Genomic DNA, 20,015 nt, shown 5'->3' with positions numbered 1-20,015 from the left:
TTCCCTAATTTCATTCTTGACCCATTCATTGTTTAATAGCTTGCCATTCAATCTCCATGATTTTGAGTATTTGGGGTTTTTTTCCTTTGAGGTTGGTTTTCAGTTTCAGTCCCTTGTGGTCAGAGAGAATGCTTGGTATGATTTCAATTTTCTTGAGTTTGTTGAGGCTTGTTTTGTGTGATAGGACTGTCATGTGATCTGTCTTTGAAAGTGTTCTATGTGCACTTGAAAAGAATGTGTATTTAGCTTCTTTGGGATGAAGGGTTAGATATATATATCAGTTAAGTCCATTTCATCTAGGACATTGTTCAATTTCACAATATCTTTGTTGATATTTTGTTTGGAAGATCTGTCAGTTTTTGACAGTGGAGTGTTAAAATCCCCAACTATAATTGTGTCTCTGTCAATATCTTTCTTGAAGTCCTCTATGATTTTCTTTATATTTTTGGGTGCTCCTATGATAGGTGCATATATATTTACAATGTTTGTGTCTTCTTGGTAGATTCTTCCTTTGAGTATTATGAAGTGACCTTCTGGGTCTCTCATTATGGCACTTTTTTTGAAGACTATTTTGTCTGATAGGAGTATTGCTACCCTGGCTTTTTTTTTTCCTGTTCATTTCCTTGGAAAATTTGTTTTCCAGCCCTTCACTTTCAGTCTGTGTAGGTCTCTTGTCCTGAGATGGGTCTCTTGTAGGCAGCATATGTGTGGATCATTCTTTCTTATCCATTCAGCTATTCTGTGTCTTTTGATTGGAGCATTTAATCCATTTACATTTACAGTTATTATTGATAGGTTATTTGTTGCCATTTTGGTACCTGTGTTCCTCTCTGTCACTCTTTTCCTTCCTTTTCTTAGACCAGTCTCTGTGTCATTCTTTTTTATTTTGATGTATTATTTTCAAACAAGTACATAGTGTATGTTTATAGGGAAAAAGCAAAAGGATAGATGGAGTAGTGTCTTTGCCAGCAAATAAGAAGAAATGCCTTGTAGAAGAAATGCCTTTTATTTTCCTGATCTCTTTATCCCCCCATTACCAATTTCTGTCATTACTGTCCAGCACTAAAATACCTTTTACATTCATCTTTCTTTCCATTCCCAAATCTGGCTTCTTAGTTCCTGCTTGCATAGTGTGTTGCTTACAGTCTTTCAGCCAGTTACCGATACGAGTGATACAGAACTGCTCCAAATGTATATTATGCCTTTCTCCAAATTTAACTTCCTTCAATTCTCTTTTACTGGCACTGTATTTTTCTGTAAGCCAGAAAATTATTTCAGGTTTTTCATTCACCCTCTTCTCTCCCACCCCAATCTATTAATCTTTCCTGTTTTCCTTCCCAAAGTGACCATGATTCCATTTTGAGCCCTTGAATTCTTTCTTCTGTATAATTGATTTCTTAACCTAGTTATTATATGAAAACCATCTGAGGAGATTTAAAAATTTGTATTTCTGGGCCTCACCACACCTTTCTTTTTTTAGCTTTTTAATTTTAGAAAATTGACAGTAAACTGGATTTCTAACTTTATAAGGAAAAATAGCACAGATATAAGTAGTTTCTAAAACATCACTATAAAAAGCCGGAAAGCAGTCAGTTACCACTGTCATGCTCTGGTCTGCCAGTTTCCTCTTCTGCAGTTCCTTTACTCTAGCGTGGTTTCAGCTTACATTGTGGTGTTTCAGGGAATGGAACTTTCTCCAGCACACATGCCGCTACTCGAGTCTTTGTTACATTAAACAATACAGGTGGTGTTTACATTTTTATGAATGTACTAAGTTTTAATATATTTTATTATCTAATTTTTTTATCTGAATTTTTGTAGATGTACAAAATTTGTTACTGAAACACTTAATGTTACTATGACATATAACTATTTAATAATTGTTATATATTTTAACAATTATTGTAGGTCCTGGAGTGTTAAAAATTATCTGAGAATAATATGGTAGGTAAAACACATCACTAGGCCTACAGCTGTTTACAAGTGGATTAAAGTAGCATGCATAACAGAATTTTTTAGAGGCTCGTTTATTTCCAAGCCATACTCTCTTAGTTTTACTGCCTAGTAACCATAAGGAGATCATGGGAATAATTTGAGTTTTTAGAGGCTTCCATAAATTTTTATGCTTAATTGTGTTATAGGATATGCATTATGAATTACAGGTGATAGTTTAAATACTTATAACTAACATTGATATTTTTTTAACATGCATCTTACTAGAGTTTCTGTTTGTTTTTAAGGATATTTTGGAACTCTTAGAAAAAAGAGTGAAGTCCCGATTTTCTCACCGGCAGATACACTTAATGAATTCATTTGGTTTTCCACAGTATCTTAAAATATTTAAAGAACAATTATCTCTGCCTGCAGAATTTCCAGATAAGCTTTTTGCCGACAAGTGGAATGAGAATGTTCAGGTATCTTAGAACAAGTGCAATAATATTTAATGTAATTTTTGTGTCTTGCTATACCATTTGAAAGCAATTAAAACTTATTAATATTTAAAATGTCTAAATTAACACAAAGCTTCTAATGTACTGTGGCATAAAACTGCATAAATACAAATTACACATTTTTGTGTGCACATATTTTGTTTTCACAAGACGGTTGAAACATCATATCTTTTGAATTTTTTCTCTGAAAAAAGCTTCAGTGAGATTTTTGTTTTATTTATACCTGATTTATACTTTAAGTTTTTTTTTAATGGATTTCTGTCATGGAACTTAATTTTTTTATTTAATAAATTTAGCAGTATCTAGCCTAGTGATTTATACCTACCTATTCTCTTCCCTCCAGTTCTCCTAAAGAACTTGAGCTTTTATCTGACTGTGTTTATTAAGATGCAGTCCAGAGTATGGCACTTGTGGTGCTATCATGTGCATTGGTGAATTCCACGTTGGAGTCCCTGGAGTCCTGAGGTTCTTAGCTACAGAGGCACCTTCATGTGTTGTTTTGAAGTTTTACCTAACCTGTGGAGTCTGTAAATTCGCCTACATTTAAATCGAACAGACTAACCTGTACAGACCATTGTTATATCAACTTAACATATTAGCATCAGTTTATCTTAGGCTGATAAGAAATTTCAGTTAGGAGGGAGAGGAGGTTTAATAACATAATTGAACACTGTTGTTAGATAAATCCCACATAGTAGAATCTTTCAAAAATATGGTCCTGTGAAAGTGAAAAGATTGTTTTATATTAAAGCAATATTGATTATATTCTTAAATAACAATACCAAGTTAAAAGTGAGAATTTTGTGTTTATATTTTTTTCCAAATTTTTTTGTTTAATTATTTTTCAAGTACAGTTTTCTGTCTATTGCTCCCATCCCATCCCACCCCCAGTATGTTTATATTTTTGTTAAATCTAGTTTCTTCTCATTTTTGTTGAAGAATAATTGACAAGTTGAAAACAGTACATTTATGATGTACAACTTGACATTTTGACATACATGCATTGTGAAATACCCCAATCAAGCTCTTAAACATATCCATCACCTTACAAAGGTATAATTTCTTTGCATATGAGAAAACTTAAGATCTATCCTCTAAGCAATTCAAGTGTACAGGTACCATGTTGTTAACCATAGTCATATCACTGTACTTCCTCATCTCTGGAACTTACTCATCATTCTTTTTTTCCCCCCTACTCTTTTTTTCCTACTCTTTTTTTAATTTTAATTGTTGTTCAAGTACAGTTTTCTGTCTTTTACTCCCATCCCATCCCATTCCACCCACCCAGCCCTCCCCTCCCCCTCCCATTTCTACCCCATTAGTTTTTATCCATGTGTCCTTTATACTTGTTCCTGTAAACCCTTCCCCTCTTCCCCTGAAATTCCCTCCCCTCTCCTCTCTGGACACTCTCAGCCTGTTATATTTTGCTTCTTTGTTTGTTTTGTTGTTTAGGTTCCTGTTAAAGGTGAGATCATATGGTATTTGTCTTTCACCACCTGGGTTAATTTGCATAGCATAATGTTGAACTTACTCATCTTTCATTACTGAGACTCCATTCTTGTTTTAATAATAAAATATATTCTAATCATTTAAGTATTACAATTTTGTCATGGATTATATTTTACTTTAAAGTTCATTGAACAAATCTAATCAGTGGTAAGAATACAAGATAAAAGGTAGAAGTTTCTCTCAAATGACAGCTTATTCTTTTTTTTTTTTTTTGCTGTAGAGTAGTTATTTAGTTATAGCCTTTTCAGACATTATATACATACTAAACTTGTTTTTACATAAAATGTTCAAGCTCTTATTTTTTCTAATATATAAGTATATGGAATTATATGTAAACATGGCTAATACTATGTTAAAATTTAGATATTATTTCATGGTAGAAGCAGGTGTGGGTCCTCCCTTATACCCTCTTCCTGAAATTAGACTTGCCTGAGACCAGATATTTGTTAGGTCAGGCAAGTTTTCTTTGATACTCTAAGATTCCATTTTTTAGGAATACTTTACAATTGGTGTGCCCACATTGTCCCTTTTACCAAGGTCTAGAGTGGATNAGTTTCTCTCAAATGACAGCTTATTCTTTTTTTTTTTTTTGCTACAGAGTAGTTATTTAGTTATAGCCTTTTCAGACATTATATACATACTAAACCTGTTTTTACATAAAATGTTCAAGCTCTTATTTTTTCTAATATATAAGTATATGGAATTATATGTAAACATGGCTAATACTATGTTAAAATTTAGATATTATGCCATGGTAGAAGTAGGTGTGGGTCCTCCCTTATACCCTCTTCCTGAAATTAGACTTGCCTGAGACCAGATATTTGTTAGGTCAGGCAAGTTTTCTTTGATACTCTAAGATTCCATTTTTTAGGAATACTTTACAATTGGTGTGCCCACATTGTCCCTTTTACCAAGGTCTAGAGTGGATCAGAGCTCTGGCCTCCTGTCTTTGAATCCACTTCTGAGTGAGTCTCAGACTTTTACCTTCTACGGCTCTTTAACTAATGTATGTTATCTGACTGTGTTAGAGATTCAACTACAGTCTTTCATAGTGTTTAAATTTGTGCTCTCCCAGGGCTTTTATTACTACTTTCCTCAGATGACTAAATAGCCAGGTTGTACTATGCCATCATCCATCTTTCTGTTCTTCCCAGACATGTTACATTCTGATCATCTCAGAGTGAGTATATAAAGGAAGTAGATGGTGGGGGTTATCGGTGAAGCATAAGTTGAGATGACTCAGAGAATTGAGAACCATGTGGTAGTAGCATGGCTAACCCTTGGGTTTGTGATCCATTTTTTGCTGGTCCTGTATCACTGAATTTAGGGGCAGATGGTAGGCATGAATGTCAGTACTATCCTGTTGTGTTTTTTTTTTTTTTACAACCTTGCAGTTCTTTTGTAAGGTAATACTAGTGACACTGGAGTGTGTGTCTCTTACTTCTAATACTTTTTAAAAATTCTAATCATTTTCCACCTCCTTTTAGTATTAAAATGAACTTCACTTGAAAAATATGTCAGCACCATGGCCAGAGGCTCTGTCCTGTGGGTGGGAGTTGGGTAGGGACTGCATTAAGGGAGCTGTCTTTTCTCTCGGTGCTGACTGTCCAGCAAGCTTTTCTAATTCCAAAGTTAAACCAAAAGTGGTGGTTTAGATAACAGGTCACCTATGGCATCTCATTCAGGAATATCTTTAGGATAGTGTTGAACCTGGAACTCTGAATATTTTAACCCTGCTCCAAATGAGTCAAGCAGAGTAAACACCATCTCAGCCTATCAGTGTAAGAGAAATAAACCCCTGTATAAAAGAACATCTGTGAAAGAACCATAGCTAATTTTCTCAAAGTACTATAGCTAAGGGCAAGGAAGATTTTAAAGATTTACCTATTGTCTTAAACCTTCCCTGTTTAGTTAACCAAAGGTGAGAGGTTTCCCTAGGAAATGACCAGGAGATTTAGCACATGTACTGCTGTCAATAAGATCCCTAGAGCAGCAGGAGTCCTGAGATACGAGTGTAATCCTGTAACAACATTCTGCTCAGAATGTACCTGGAAAAGGCACTGGCCAAATGCTGTGCAATCAGCACAGTAAGAACTTCTGTGGCATCTTTGCATGAGTTCATCAAGGGAAAGAAGTGTATCAGCCTCCCTGAACAGCAGGGGAGGTCTGCTTTATTTCTGGGAATTTCTTTCATGTTCCTGTAAGCGGTGATGTTAGTCTCTTGTCTTACTCCCTTTACATCATTTCTGGAGACAAACATAAGAAATTCAGTCATGTTTCAAAACTTAAGATGTAATATCTTCAATAATTATCATAAGTAGTTAAATATAATAGGCATTCAGTAAGTGGTTATTGATAATAGCCTTGTTCTCAGTTAGTTTATGTTTGAATTAAGATGAAATTAAAAATGTGACGAGGTCGTGTTTTTTAATGTCTCACACATTGATCCTGTAAACTCTTTTTAAAATCAGATTAATTATGGAAGCAAGGAAATGATAGCCTTCAGAAGGAAAGGGAGTTGGATTCAGACCTCAGAAAATAAAGAGATGAGCAGAAAGGCGGAGTATAGAAGACTAACCCTTTGACACATGTTATTTTTTAAAAAGCAAATACTTTTAAAAAACAGTTGAATAATGGTAGAGAAAAACCTCTTTCATCAATATTTTTGCCCCAGGGGATTTTCTTTAGTTTTCCTAAGTGCTTTGATTGTAATACATCAACTTTGTATGTGACTTGATAAGAGTCAAAAATTGCAGAAGCCAGGACCACGGTTAATTTCTGAGTCTTTGATTTGAATTACTTTGCTTTATTTTACGTCCATCTTTTCTATGTCCAAAGGCTATTTGACCATGTTTATAACAAAAAAGAAAAAGATATGTATAGTAATAGCAAGTCCTTTAAAGTAGAAGACCTAAAACAATAGTAAGGGTAATGGGAACTATAACTAGGATAACATGTTTGCTGAAAATGCGAAACTTTATTTCATGAGACTAGAACTTGTTCCTGAATCTGTATCTTCCTAATAGTGCAAGAAGTAAGAAAGCAGTTTTAGCTCTAGGAAATATAGAAATACATAGCATTTACTTTTCTGGCTTTGGGCTTTTTTTCTTTTTTTAAGAAAAAAATTCTTACTCTTTGTGGATGATTTTTTAAAAATTTATGTCAGTCTTCCACAAGCCTTTCTTGATTCTGCCAACTTTGAATTTACTTTTCTTTCATTAACCTTTCTTCGATGCCACGTGTACCTTTCATTAATCATAATCCACTGCAGTCAGTTGACTCTTTTGAGAAGAAGCCATGAGCTTCTTCTCACAATATATCTTAATTATACAAAGTACTTTATACATTGTTGATCACCAGTGCCTCTTGAAGTTTTCTTCCCTTGGTTTTATTGCTCTTGCTTTACTCTTTTCTAGTCTTCAGTATTTTTCTGAGTCTTTTAACTTAGCTTCTCTTTTTTCATCTGCTTCTTAAATATCGATAATCTGATTTTCACTTCTTGGTCCCATCTCTCTCTTCGCTTCTCCTGGGACATTCCGTATGTGGTGATGTCATCTCTGGTTTTTTTCTTTCCCCTTTCAAGCCCTTTCTCCTCCACTTCTCGTCAGTTGTCTCTCCATCGAACATGTCTTTTATGTTTTAATTCTCTCCCGTCTTCACACCACTTTAATTCAGACCGTTTGTCTCTTGTATGAATAGTTAAAATTGCCTCCAATTATGTTGTCCTGCCTTTTCTTTCTCTACAGATTACTTTGCCAGTAACTGAAACTCGGGATTACATGACTACTTACCTTCTGTCACTATGCCACAGTCTTCCACCGTTACTCATGCTGTTCCTTATGACTGATACATCCTTTCATCTATTTCGCCTTTTGACTCATACAGTTTAAGCATTCTGTATGTAGCCTGTTTTCCCAAGTATAGTAGCTCTGATTTTCTGTTGTGTTCTGTGCTGCATTTTGAACATCCCATTAGTGTCATTGTGTAGATTCCCTTTTCAGACTAGAAATCCATGGGTAGCAAGGATTATGCTCTATCTTTGTGTCAATTAAATAATGTAAAGGGATGAGAAGAAAATCAGTAGACTGAAAATTTGATTTTGACTTTTGTATTCTGAGTAAGAGAAGCACCTCACCTATTTTATGGTGAATAGAATGAACAAAGTAAAAGAAAAAAAACTTAATAAGGTATACCAACAAGGTTGTATTTAGTTTTTAAATTCCATTATTCCTTAATTCTTTCTCTTTTTCCCCCCTCCAGTGTCTCTCTGAAGATACAAGTGTGCGAGAAGTACTACAAAAGCATTTCAACGTCAGCAAAAATTTGCGGTCATTACACATGCTATTGGTTTGTATTAGTTTTGTTTTTATCACTTATTTTATTTCACCAGGTTAGTTATGTTCTGATGAGAATTGATTAAATCGATAGGTGTGTTTGAGTAGAATTATAGTGTATACTACATGGAGTCTGCCAATCCCTGACTGTGGTACATCTCTCCTTTTATTAAGTTCTGATTCCTTTCATCATTATTTTATAACTTTTACTACTCTGGTGCTATTTGTCCATGTTTAAAGTGTATACCTAAATATTTAATTTTTTAGAGCATTTGTAAATGATACGTGGTTTTTAATTTTGTATTCAGCATGCTCATTGTTAATTATACAGAAATGTGAGTTTTGTGTTGATATTGTACTCTACAACCTTGCTGAATTCATTCTAAGAGTTTTTTAGATTTCTTGAGATAGTCATACCATCTGCAAATAGATTTTTTTCCCTTTTCAATCTGATACATTTTTCTTTCCCTTTTCTTACTGCAGTGTTTAGAACCTCTTATACTGTGCTGAGTATGTGTAGTGAGGGGTGGGTGTCCTTGCCTTGTTTTCAGTCTTGGAAAGAATTGAGTTCTTTACCATAAGTATGATGTCAGCTGTAGGGTTTTTATATATGTTTGTTATCAAGTTACAGCAATCACCTTCTACTCCTAACTTAATGATAGTTTATTGTGAACAGATGTTGGATTTGTCAAATGCTTACTCTGTGTAAATGGATACAATCTATAATTTTTCTTCTTTAGCTCGTGATATGTTGGATTACATCGCTTGATTTTTTTTAATGTCGAAATACCTGTGTATACCTGGAATAAATCCCACCTAGTTATGGCCTTTAACAAAGTAATTATATCTTATGCTTAAACAGTGTCAATGAACAGGTACTTTATTCTGAAAATTAAAGCTCTCCCTTCATTAGGAGTATTTGATATTAGCCCAGTCTTTCTATTACCGTGGCAAATACCTTTCAAGGAAAAACACTTTTTTGTTTCATGAATTTCTTACTTTCATTTATAATAATAATAGGTATCTTTTACTAAGCAGCACTTGAGCCAAGTAATACAGTTATTTTACTGATATTATGTCTTTTTTATTTTGGGGTATTTTTGTCCATATTTTTGAAGAATCGGGGTTTCTTGTGGTTAAATAAATTGCCCCAGGTCATACAGCCAGTAGATGACAAACCAAACTGAAATCCAAGGTTCTTCGGCTTCAAGCATCTATCTTCTTCAGTATATGGTTCTGCTGTGTTTACTTACAGATTCTCCTTCCCCATGTCTGTTTTTAATGAGGAAATTTAAGAGGTTTTTTTAAATATACTGTCTCTCCTTAGCAGTCCCCTTCCAATTCACCTAAATCATACTGCCATTTTCATTAGCAGCTATCTTAGTTATAAAGTAATTTTGGGATAAAGAATTTTTAGAGTAAGGTTTTTAGTCATCTATATACCAAAGTTAGATGTTATTTACTAACTTATGGAATGTAGAGGATACACACACATATAACACATCCATGCACAGGTATATATTCATATACAAACACACTGCTCATTCTGAGAAAGTAAAGTATCTCCGTCTCAAAATTGTCAACATGAAAAGTCATAATTTTGTGAATTTTCTATTACATTTCTAATTTGAGGTAATGGCTTGAGTTTGTCTTGATTTTTCTTGTTTAAGAAAAGTTCTGGTATTGAGGGGAATTATAAAAAGAGAGAAAGTCTTGATAGAGATTAACTATAATTTGGATAATTTTTCAATAACAACAAAAATCAGAAGTTAACCCTGGCTGGTGTGGCCCAGTGGATTTGGTGCTGGTTTGTGAACCAAAGGGTCACTGGTTCAATTCCCAGTCAGGGCACATGCCTGGGTTGTCAGCCACATCCCCAGTAGGTGATGCATGAGAGGAAACCACACATTGATGTTTTCTCTTTCTCCCTCCCTCCCTCCCTTCCTTTCTTTCAAAAAATAAAGAAAATCTTTTTTAAAAGTCAGGAGTTATGCATATAGGAAAAAACACCATCATTGCATATCTGAAAATGAATTCCCGTTTACCTAAAATGTATGTACAAAAAAAACTTTAAAAATTTTAGAAAAAAATCTAAGTGAATAAATACATTTGTAATCTTGAGGTAGGGGAAGATTTCTTAGAGAAAATGCACAAATCCCAAGCCATTAAAAAAAAAAGGATGGATAAAGCTAACTACACTTATTTTTTAAAGGTCTGGACAAAAGATGATAGCACAGAATAAATGAAGTTGAGAGAGGATGGACGCAGTGCATGTGATTATCAGTACTATTCGTAATATTAAAGAGCTTCTACAATAATCAGTAAAGTGATGAGATAAGAATATGAGCAAACTAGCAAAGTAGAAGAATCTCACATGACCTATAATATACAAAGATGTTTAACTTCTCCAGTAACAAGGGGAATGGGACAGTTTAAACTCTTACATACTTAAACACTACAATTAAACCTTTTTTCCTCCGAGTCTGGTGTGTGTCAAAGTTTATGGGTAATGGAAATGTGTCTGTGCCTATTAAAAATTATTGCTGGTAACAATGTGTAGGTGTTTTGGAGAACAGTTTGGCAAATTAGGTGCCTAGAGTAACTCGGATGCACAAGAACACATATATAAGATTGTTTATTTGCAGCCCTACTTAACAATCCTGAAAAAAGGAAATGGAAGGTGCCCATCACAAAAAGAATTAATTAAATTGCAAAGCAATACAACAGGAAAAAATGAAGAAACTAGAATTGACACCTTGAGTGAAACATCAGTTTTTATCTTTTTTGTTTTTTAACAATTAAACATAAGGTAGCTAACTTATTTCACCCTGCTCTGGACTGATCGATTGGGTCGTTAGCAAGTTGGTACAAGTTACAGATCTGCCTGTGTGGTTTGGTCTGGGGCTTTAAATAGTATTCTTTTTTATTTTTGATCTCTTCTGCTTGCCCTACTCCTTTTTAAATGTATTTTTTGAGGAGTTGTAAATAAACAAGATATGCAAACGGGAGAGGTAGAGAGAACAGCAAAACTTTTATGCTTCACGTGTATAGTTACATGGCATATGAATTGAAATACTAAATTTTAGTAGAGCTAAATATGAGAGAATACTTTTCCCAAGCATTAATATTTACTCTCTCATAGGAATAGAGTCTCCAAATTAAAAAGTTTTGTTCAGTAATATTCCCAAATTGCCCAAGTACATATGTAAGTTATTTGTTGTTTTTTTGCTCTCCCCTTCCCTAGATGCTTGCTTTAAGTCACATAACAACATCGCACCCATTTGTGACTGCAGCAGATCTGATGGAGGCACACCAGCTGTGCAGCATGGACTCCAAAGCAAATATTGTACATGGTGAGAAAGCTGTTTAATACAGGATCCAGCAGAAGTAAGGCCTGCTTGAGTGTTGTTGGTAGGACAGTAATATGGGTGTAATAATTGAGTTTTCATTTGACCATTTCACCGAAAATGTCATATGGTGTGCTTGAGTGTGATATTGTTATGTTACAAAATTACATGCTTATGACTTTCTATAAAAGATTTGATCATTAAAAATGGGCCTTATTTTTTCTGGACCTGTAGTTTTTTTATAGGTTTGAGTTTGTATAAAGGAGTGCTTTTCAAAATTATAACTAATGTTGTGTATAGTGCTTCATACACAGAATACTTTTATATCTACTCTGCCTTTACTCAGCCTTTTATAAGGTGTTGTCACTCCCATTTAAAGTCAAAGGAAATTGATTCTCTGCTTCCCTGTCACATTGGAAATCCAGCTAAGACTGTATTTGTATTGCAGATGTTCTTATAGCACCAAGTGCTACTGAAGACATTGGCTTTTAGCCATTTGGGGGTTTACTTTCCCTTTTGTGAATCTAATGAACCTTCACTTTTTTTTTTAAGATTTTATTTTTAGACAAGGAGGAAAGGGGGGAGACAGAGAGGAAGGGAAACATCAATGTGTGGTTGCCTCTCGTGCACCCCCTACTGGGGGCCCTGTTGGTTTGCAGGCAGGCACTCAATCCACTGAGCCATACCAGCCAGGGCTAATAAACCTTCTTTCCAGGAAAAAAATTTTAGATATAATTTTTAGGGATTTAGGGATTCTCTGAATAATCAAGATCCCTGAGGGATTTAAAGTTACATAATGAATGATTGTGCTTCAGGGTTTTTGTTTTGTTTTGTACCGTGGGCCATATGGTACTTGATTATATTGTCTTGAATACTTCTAACATCTCTAAGTTTAGAAAGATCCTTCCTTTGCTGATATGAAAACTAAGCTCAGAGAAGTTGAGGAACTTGCTTAAGATTATTTAGATAGTATTAACAGAAACACATTTGAACCTCTGTGTTCTTGACCTCCCCGTCCCTCAAATCCATGATCTTTTACTTTGATCATTCTATTTGGAGCTCATTTAGTTCAATCTTATGTACCAGTAAGTAAACTACAATTCATAGTTTGTTTCCCTTTTGCTGTAGGTCTGTCAGTCTTGGAAATCTGCCTTATAATAGCAATGAAACATTTAAATGACATCTACGAAGAGGAGCCCTTTAATTTTCAAATGGTCTATAATGGTGAGATGAGACTTTAGTAGTTTCTTTCTTTCTGACTCTATCCCACCCGGCTGCTTATTTGAAGGTACTGACTTTGTCACTGCTTTCTGTCCAGAGTTTCAGAAGTTTGTTCAAAGGAAGGCCCATTCTGTTTATAATTTTGAGAAACCCGTCGTCATGAAGGTAAGATATGCTCTTATTTTTCTGTAGGCGAGTATATTTTTGTATCCAATTTCATTGACCAGTTGCCCTTGAACATACACAGGTGTTTGAACTTTGAGGGTCCACTTATACATGGATTTTTTTCAAAAAGTACTGTAAATGTATTTCTCTTCCTTACGATTTCCTTAAAATTTTCTTCATTCTAGCTTTATTGTAATAATATAGTATATAATATATATGATACATAAAATATTTGTCAATCAGGCCCTGGCTGGTGTAGCTCTGGATTGAGCACAGGCCTGCGAACCAGAGGATCGCGGTTCGATTCCCAGTCAGGGCACATGCCTGGGTTGCAGGCCAGTTCCCTGCAGGCCAACTCCCAGCAGAGGACGCACAAAAGGCAACCATACATTGATGTTTCTCCCCCTCTCTCCTTTCCCTCTAAAGGTAAATAAATAAATAAAATCTTTTAAAAAAATATTTGTCAATCAACTATTAGTAGTAGTAAGTTTTAGATGAATCAGAAGTTATATAGCGATTTTTGACTGGGAGTAGAGGGTTATTGGTGCTCCTAACACAGTATCATTCAAGGGTCAATATTATGGTTGCACTTTTATTAATTTTGAAAAATGTTGAGTAATTTTGAAGCAAGCAGGTGTTTTAGTTTGTGGGGGTTTACTGCCCTCTACTGTCTGTTTCTAACACTTGCATCCTGTAAAGTAACTTCAGCAGTCTGTGAAATACATTGCTGTAAGCTTAGGCCCTTTACAACCAAGGTTTGGCTCTATAAATGTAGCAGTAAAAAGAGACAAAAAATGCTGATATGAGCCATTAAGAAACCAACAGACAAAATCCCACTGGCTGGTGCAGGTTTCATTAGGTAAGGGTTGGGTGAGGCATGAGTTTTAAAACTTGAGGAATGTTATTCTAGTGTTCCATTGTCCATTGGAAATGAAATGTGAGCCATGTTGTATAACTTTGGATTTTATAGTAGCAGCAAAAGAAGGGGGAAAAGGTGAAATTACCTTTAGTAATAAATTTTATTTAACCTAATAGAACAAAAACATTTTAATCTATAATCAGTATTAGATTATTAATGAAGTATTTTCCTTTATTTTCTTTTAAGTCTTTGGGATTCTCTGTGTTTATACCTATTTAATTCACTAAACATCCATTAGAAATACTTGCTCTTTAGATTCCATAAAATTTTTAGCTACAGATTTAGATTTACATTCTGAAATTGTTCTAAACATACTTAAAATTTTCTAATTGACTCAACTATCAGTTTTGAAATTAAACTTAATGAAAATTAAATGAAATTTAAAGTATAGCCCCACATTTCAAATACTCAGTACTGGTGGTTACCTTATTGGACAGCGCACAGCACTGGAGGGCTTTATGAGAAGAATCATTTTTTTAAAGCGGTAGACCCGTATATCCATTAGCATCCCTTACAGACTGTAGTGGTTAGAATTTTATTTCTTATAGTAACCAAAAAATGTTGAGGCGCTGCCATTTCTTCACAACACAGGAAAAGTGGTTCACATCCTGCCGGTGGTTCTCTCTCCCTTCCCTATGTCCACGTCTGTCTGGTGGTCGCAGTGTGTGGGAGGTGTAGGAGTAGAAAGGGTTACCTGAGCATTTACATTTTTATGAGTTTTTACATTTTTTAATAAAGAAGTATTTTTGCTGCCTAGAAATATTTTAAATCTCCTTATTTTATTGGGCCCAAGCCTCTTGTATTTTTGTATTTTCTCATTTTCAGAAATAGTGTTTGAGCTATTTCTTTTTTTATCAGAAGAATTTTTATGATACATAAAGAATATATTCTAATATTTTTCACAATAGAGCTGTAGGAATAGAAAGCTCCATTTGTGTCAGTATTTAATGGTTAGTATGGCACGATTTAATGGCCTTTTTTCTCATACCCTAATACAGTACCTGAAACAGTAATCAAGCTTAGAAACAGCATAATACGTGAGGTAAGAGGAAGTAAACAGAGCAGAGCCTGTTAAGATGGGGAAGGTGGAAGGACAACTTTCTGACAGGCTGTGGCCGTCCCCACCTGACTTCGTAGGGAAACTGGGACCTATGTCTTCTTCATTCGGGTACCAGTCTGCTGAGTCATTTTTTGCAGTTGTATTAAAGTTATACAGCAAAGTCTTAGATATATGCTAACAAAATATTAGTGCGAATGTGAGTAACCAAGAATAACTCAAAGAGTGCGGGTCTTACCAGATCTTAGGTTTTTTAGAGAACTGGAAACCCTCCCTTAACTTCAGTACAAGGAGGAAATATGATACAGAATGAGATTAGGAACAAAAACTGAGATTGGGGGGGAAAATCATGTTGTGCAGACTGGATTAAAATTTGTTCTGTTCACATTCAGCAATGCAGGGTGAGATAAGTATATTAAAACTGCTTCATCTGATACATGAGTTTATCATCTGATACATGAGTTTTTATGAAGTTGATGGGGAGCTGTTTTTGAACCTTACTGATTGCTGTTAAGGCCGTTTTGTTTTCTTTTGGCATTTTGTTACTCCACAACTGACCCAAACCGTTAACTGTCCTCTGGGTTAACATAGTTCCTTTAATTTCCCTACTGAACCTAAATTATTTCTCTCATCTTTCAGGCTTTTGAACACTTACAGCAATTAGAATTAATAAGGCCCATGGAAAGAACATCAGTAAATGCACAGAGAGAGTACCAGCTGATGAAACTACTTTTGGATAATACTCAAATCATGAATGCTTTGCAGAAATATCCCAACTGTCCCACAGACGTTAGGCAGTGGGCAACGTCCTCGCTGAGCTGGTTGTGAATATAACCAGTGGCCGCAGTTACGGAGTTTCGGGCAAATTTCCCTAAAGAACTAGAAGCTATTGTCCTTTAACAACCTATGTCATGATGTTTTCTTCTATTTATAGACAATTATTTTTGTATTTATGGGGGAATGTTACACATGTAGTATATTCTTAGCTGTGCCGTGCCTTTAAGTCATGAGCAGTTACATGCTTTATAATCCCAGGAATTTAGACTATATTGTAAGAAGTTCAAGAAAATAAATGTGATTATTTTGTAGGAATTGAACTATATACTTATTAACAGTTGTGAAGCACTTGTGTATTACATTTGAAGTGTTCACCTGGCCCAGCAGTTTTTATAAACCTTAAACAAAGCAGTAAAGAAACAAGGGTAGGGGTCGAGATGTACTAAGTAATCTTTTGGCACAGTGGGAAGTGCTATATCTTTTCCCTGTACCTGCAAGGCATTTTGGTTCCATGCCAGACCCAGGTCTTCTAGTTCAGAAGAGCGACCAGTTTGGCTAAAGATGGTTCACATGGAAAAAAAGACCAAAAGTTTGGACATTTTTTGCCAGACTTCTCAAAATGTGGCACTTACATCATCTACAGAAGAATCCCTTGAAAGACTTTCTAAAAATGCAGACTCTTGGGCATGTTCTATCTAGAAGCATCAGAATTTGTCCATTTTTTTAAACAGGTACTTTAGGAAATTCCTGGAAAACCACTCCCACAAATAAGGGGAAATGTTTGTCGGTGTTAACTTAAACAATTTATATCTAAAAGTAGATCCCTAAGAGGAATGTGGAAACATCAGCCAAAGGATCACTTTATAAATTCAGGAATCCATGAACTAATTACAGCTGTGTGTTTAAAGTGAAACTTCGTAAGCACTCGTTAAGTTTCAGTGACTTCATTTACTCAAGATTATTTGATTGCCTGGTGTTTTCATGGGAGATGTACAGAAGGCAGTGTCCCCAATGTCATTCAGTTTATTGTACCATCATACCTCAGTACTCATGGGCTTCAGAACTCATCAAATCTTGTACTCACATTTTGATGAGAGAAAAAATGTTTCAGCACTTGGCGCTTGCTCAGGACTCATCGCTCTTGCTAGAACTTGTGAGTCACACCACTGCTCCACAAGAAAAGATGCTTCGTCTCTCATCACTTGAAAAATTTTTCGGTGCTGGTTGGTTTCGGCACTTGTCACAAGTTCTGGAACAAATAGCGACGAGTACCGGGGTATCACTTGTACTTGTAACTGTCAAAGGCCATTATGATTTCCATACTGTTATTTGCAGATGAGAAGACTAACATAGTAGAGAAATGTCCAGAATCACACAGGCAGAAAGTGACAACAGAGCGTGGTTCAAATCAGGTTTGTGTGGCACCAAAGCCCCTGCTACTAAGACTTAAAATTCAGTAATGGTTCCTTATCATGTATTTTTTAAAAGAATGCTCCAAGAAATGATTTATCTGGTTTTTAAGAAGTCTTAGTTGTGGAATAGAAGCCACTGTGCATAAAAGTAGCTCTTCAGCAGACAACCTATTGTTTTGTATGCATCGCTGCTCCCTGCCTTCTCAGTCTTTACATCACTGTCATTTATTTGATTTCTGCAGTCTCATTAAATCTAAAGCTTGTGTACTAGTTCCATGCAGTACTCAAAAGATTTCTAGGAAGTATTCTGCCAAAATATTTAACATGGTAGTATCACTATTAGTAGAAGCAAGGATTTTACTCTTGAGCCAAAATGTCCCTTGACTGTGAAAGTACCTGAAGAACTGACTTGAGGATTACAAATTTTTATTAGGTGAAGATGCCACTAAAAGGCTGGGAGCCTTCATCTGCCTCCGTGGTACTTAGGAGCTACGTCAAGGTCCATCAGCATCCAGGTATACAGATTAAAAAACTAAGTAGCAAGGTGGGTTTTCACATTCAGTGAAACAGAAAGCAAATTAGGAAAAAAAATAGGTTAGCAAAAATCATATGGATAAGTGTACATCTATATCCCAAAGTCATTTTTTGAGAGGAGGTATATCGATTTTCTGCTTTCAATACCCCCTAATACAAAGAAGCTGAAGTGTACTTAAAAATCCTTTGGAATAATTTCATCTATTAAATTCTTATGCCATCATGAACAAGATAAAAACTGAATCTGAAAAGCCCTAGTAAAAAACTTTAGGGAATGATGTAAACAAACATTGCTGGGAGATACTTCATTTACGAGAGGAGGGATGTAGCCTTTGACCAGCACGGTCAAAAACCAGCGGGAGTGTCTGAGGTACTGCCTTCTGGTGTGTCCTCAGTTTAGGTCAAAAGAGCCAGGTGTGGGAGAAGCGTGTTAGAGAATTCAGTGCAGTTTTTACTCATGTGATCCCCCCCTGGTGCCCTACCAAAACAGGATTTTATTTTTTAAAAAAACCTAAAAGACTTTCTAATTCATGTGCACATGCATGTGCACAGTGCTGAGGAATTAAACCTGTCGTCCACACTGACGGCCCTATACCACTAAGTATGTTGACTATATACTGTATTAACTTCCTGAAGAATCTGTTTGGATCGTCTTTCTGTGGATTCCATGCAGATTCCACCATGGTTTGTATTTTCATCTGATTGAGAAGACAATGCAGATTCTTTCAAATCACCATAACCTAACTGTTGTCCTTCCTTCACCTTTACACCCTAAAAAAAAATGAAGAATCCATTGGTGTGAACATTGACACTCCAGGTGACAAAGTGGGGCTTTTCCTCTCCTTTCTCCAAATGCTGCCATACAAACAAAACCTCTAACATTAAAAATGTGAATGGAAGCTAGCTTCCTCTTATTGTTACCCTACATGAAAATACCAGAATTTTTCCATGTAATTTGTAAACGGGTTGCAAATTGTATCTTTGATGACTAGTTCCTAAGCCTCATGTTTCCTATTTCCACGTAAAAAAACAAGACAACTGATGCTGTGTAGCTTCTGGCTCCCTAAAACTAGCAGGACAGATAGAAGGAATGAGTGACAGCCTGCTAAGACAACAAAAGAGGGACATGCCCCAACCGACAAGCCTCCCTTTTCACCATTATCCCCACGCAAATCTCAAGGTGTAAGCCTCACTACAAATCACAAAGCTACTATTCCCCTCTCATAGAACAGATTGCTAAAGAAAAAAGTGCATATGCAAATCATACCATATTCATTTTTTTATTTAACTTGGGGATGGAATGGGGATAGCATACATTTTATTTGTACAATATTTAACAATCACTTATCCAAGGTGGGGTTTTATGGGGCTTTTTTTTTTAGCTTTTTGTTAAATACTTGCAGAAAAAATAGCAAGTACAATTTGACAGTAGTACAACAACCTGTGTCCAAAACACTGACAAAAAATACAGAGTAAAGCTAAAATAATTGCTTTCCAATATTTTGAGAGGTAACAAATAGGATATGGGTTGAGACTGCATAAAAAATGTACTGCTGGTTGGATATCTGAGGTAAATGATGTTCAATCAAGATGCTACTTGTATCATTTTGCCCATAAATCAGTAAGTTTATGCACATTATACCAAATGTTCCTAAAAAGTAATTTAGAAAGGTAAAAAAGAGAAATTGGAAAAAATCTGTGGTGAAGCAGTTTTAAACAGTAATCAGTTTATTCCACCAAACTACAATTTCACCTGGACAGGGTTTTCTCTCCTCCCGCCTGCATTTTACCTATGGGGTAGGGGTGAGGAAAGGGGGAAGAAGAGATTCTTTTTAAATTTCATGATAGATGATTCTATTTGAAATTCCAAATGTTTTTTGGAGTGGGGTTGTTTCCTGATTGTGTTTTCAAAAACATCACCATGAAAAAAAAATAGTTCATGGGACCAACAATTGTGAGGCACAGTCTCTGTTCTAGAATTCACAAGGTACCTGTAATAAACAGTCAAACAAGAATCACACATCACATGCTAAAAACTTCCTAGCATCTGAAATACACACAAGAGTTGTCAGGGCATAGACTTCGAGTAAAGCCAAACACTGGTTAGTCTGTCATTAGTCCTATGGCAGTTGACCACACAGCGTTCCTTAGACGGGATCTGGGCCAGGTAAATGGGAGTCAGAGCAGCAGTTCCAACAGGCATCAGAAAGGCAAAATACAAGACGAGTCGTGAGGAGCACCATACACATGAGGAAAAAGTTACTGGGGTTTCAGTTCACCCCAAGACGAA

General features: G+C 35.5%; 1 protein-coding gene across 7 annotated transcripts in view; it reads left to right on the top strand.

The window, feature by feature from the left end:
• The window catches only part of ORC4 (origin recognition complex subunit 4), a 71,491-nt gene extending 53,266 nt beyond the window's left edge, over positions 1–18,225 (top strand). For 5 of the 7 annotated variants that reach the window (XM_037027798.1, XM_037027796.1, XM_037027801.1 and 2 more), the window contains 6 exons: positions 2,241–2,414; positions 8,220–8,306; positions 11,538–11,646; positions 12,769–12,864; positions 12,959–13,026; positions 15,642–18,225. In XM_037027798.1, coding sequence (XP_036883693.1) covers positions 2,241–2,414; positions 8,220–8,306; positions 11,538–11,646; positions 12,769–12,864; positions 12,959–13,026; positions 15,642–15,830 — 723 coding nt within the window. In that variant the 3' untranslated portion in view covers positions 15,831–18,225. The remainder of the gene's footprint in view (positions 1–2,240; positions 2,415–8,219; positions 8,307–11,537; positions 11,647–12,768; positions 12,865–12,958; positions 13,027–15,641) is intronic. The other 2 variants (XR_005063888.1, XM_037027800.1) reach the window with 2 other exon arrangements.
• Positions 18,226–20,015: the final 1,790 nt, after the last annotated feature.

The sequence above is a fragment of the Sturnira hondurensis genome, unplaced genomic scaffold (assembly GCF_014824575.4).
Source record: "Sturnira hondurensis isolate 20B ecotype Veracruz unplaced genomic scaffold, ASM1482457v3 Scaffold0019428, whole genome shotgun sequence".
Taxonomy (NCBI): Eukaryota; Metazoa; Chordata; class Mammalia; order Chiroptera; family Phyllostomidae; genus Sturnira; species Sturnira hondurensis.
This window is presented reverse-complemented; position numbering and strand designations above follow the sequence as displayed.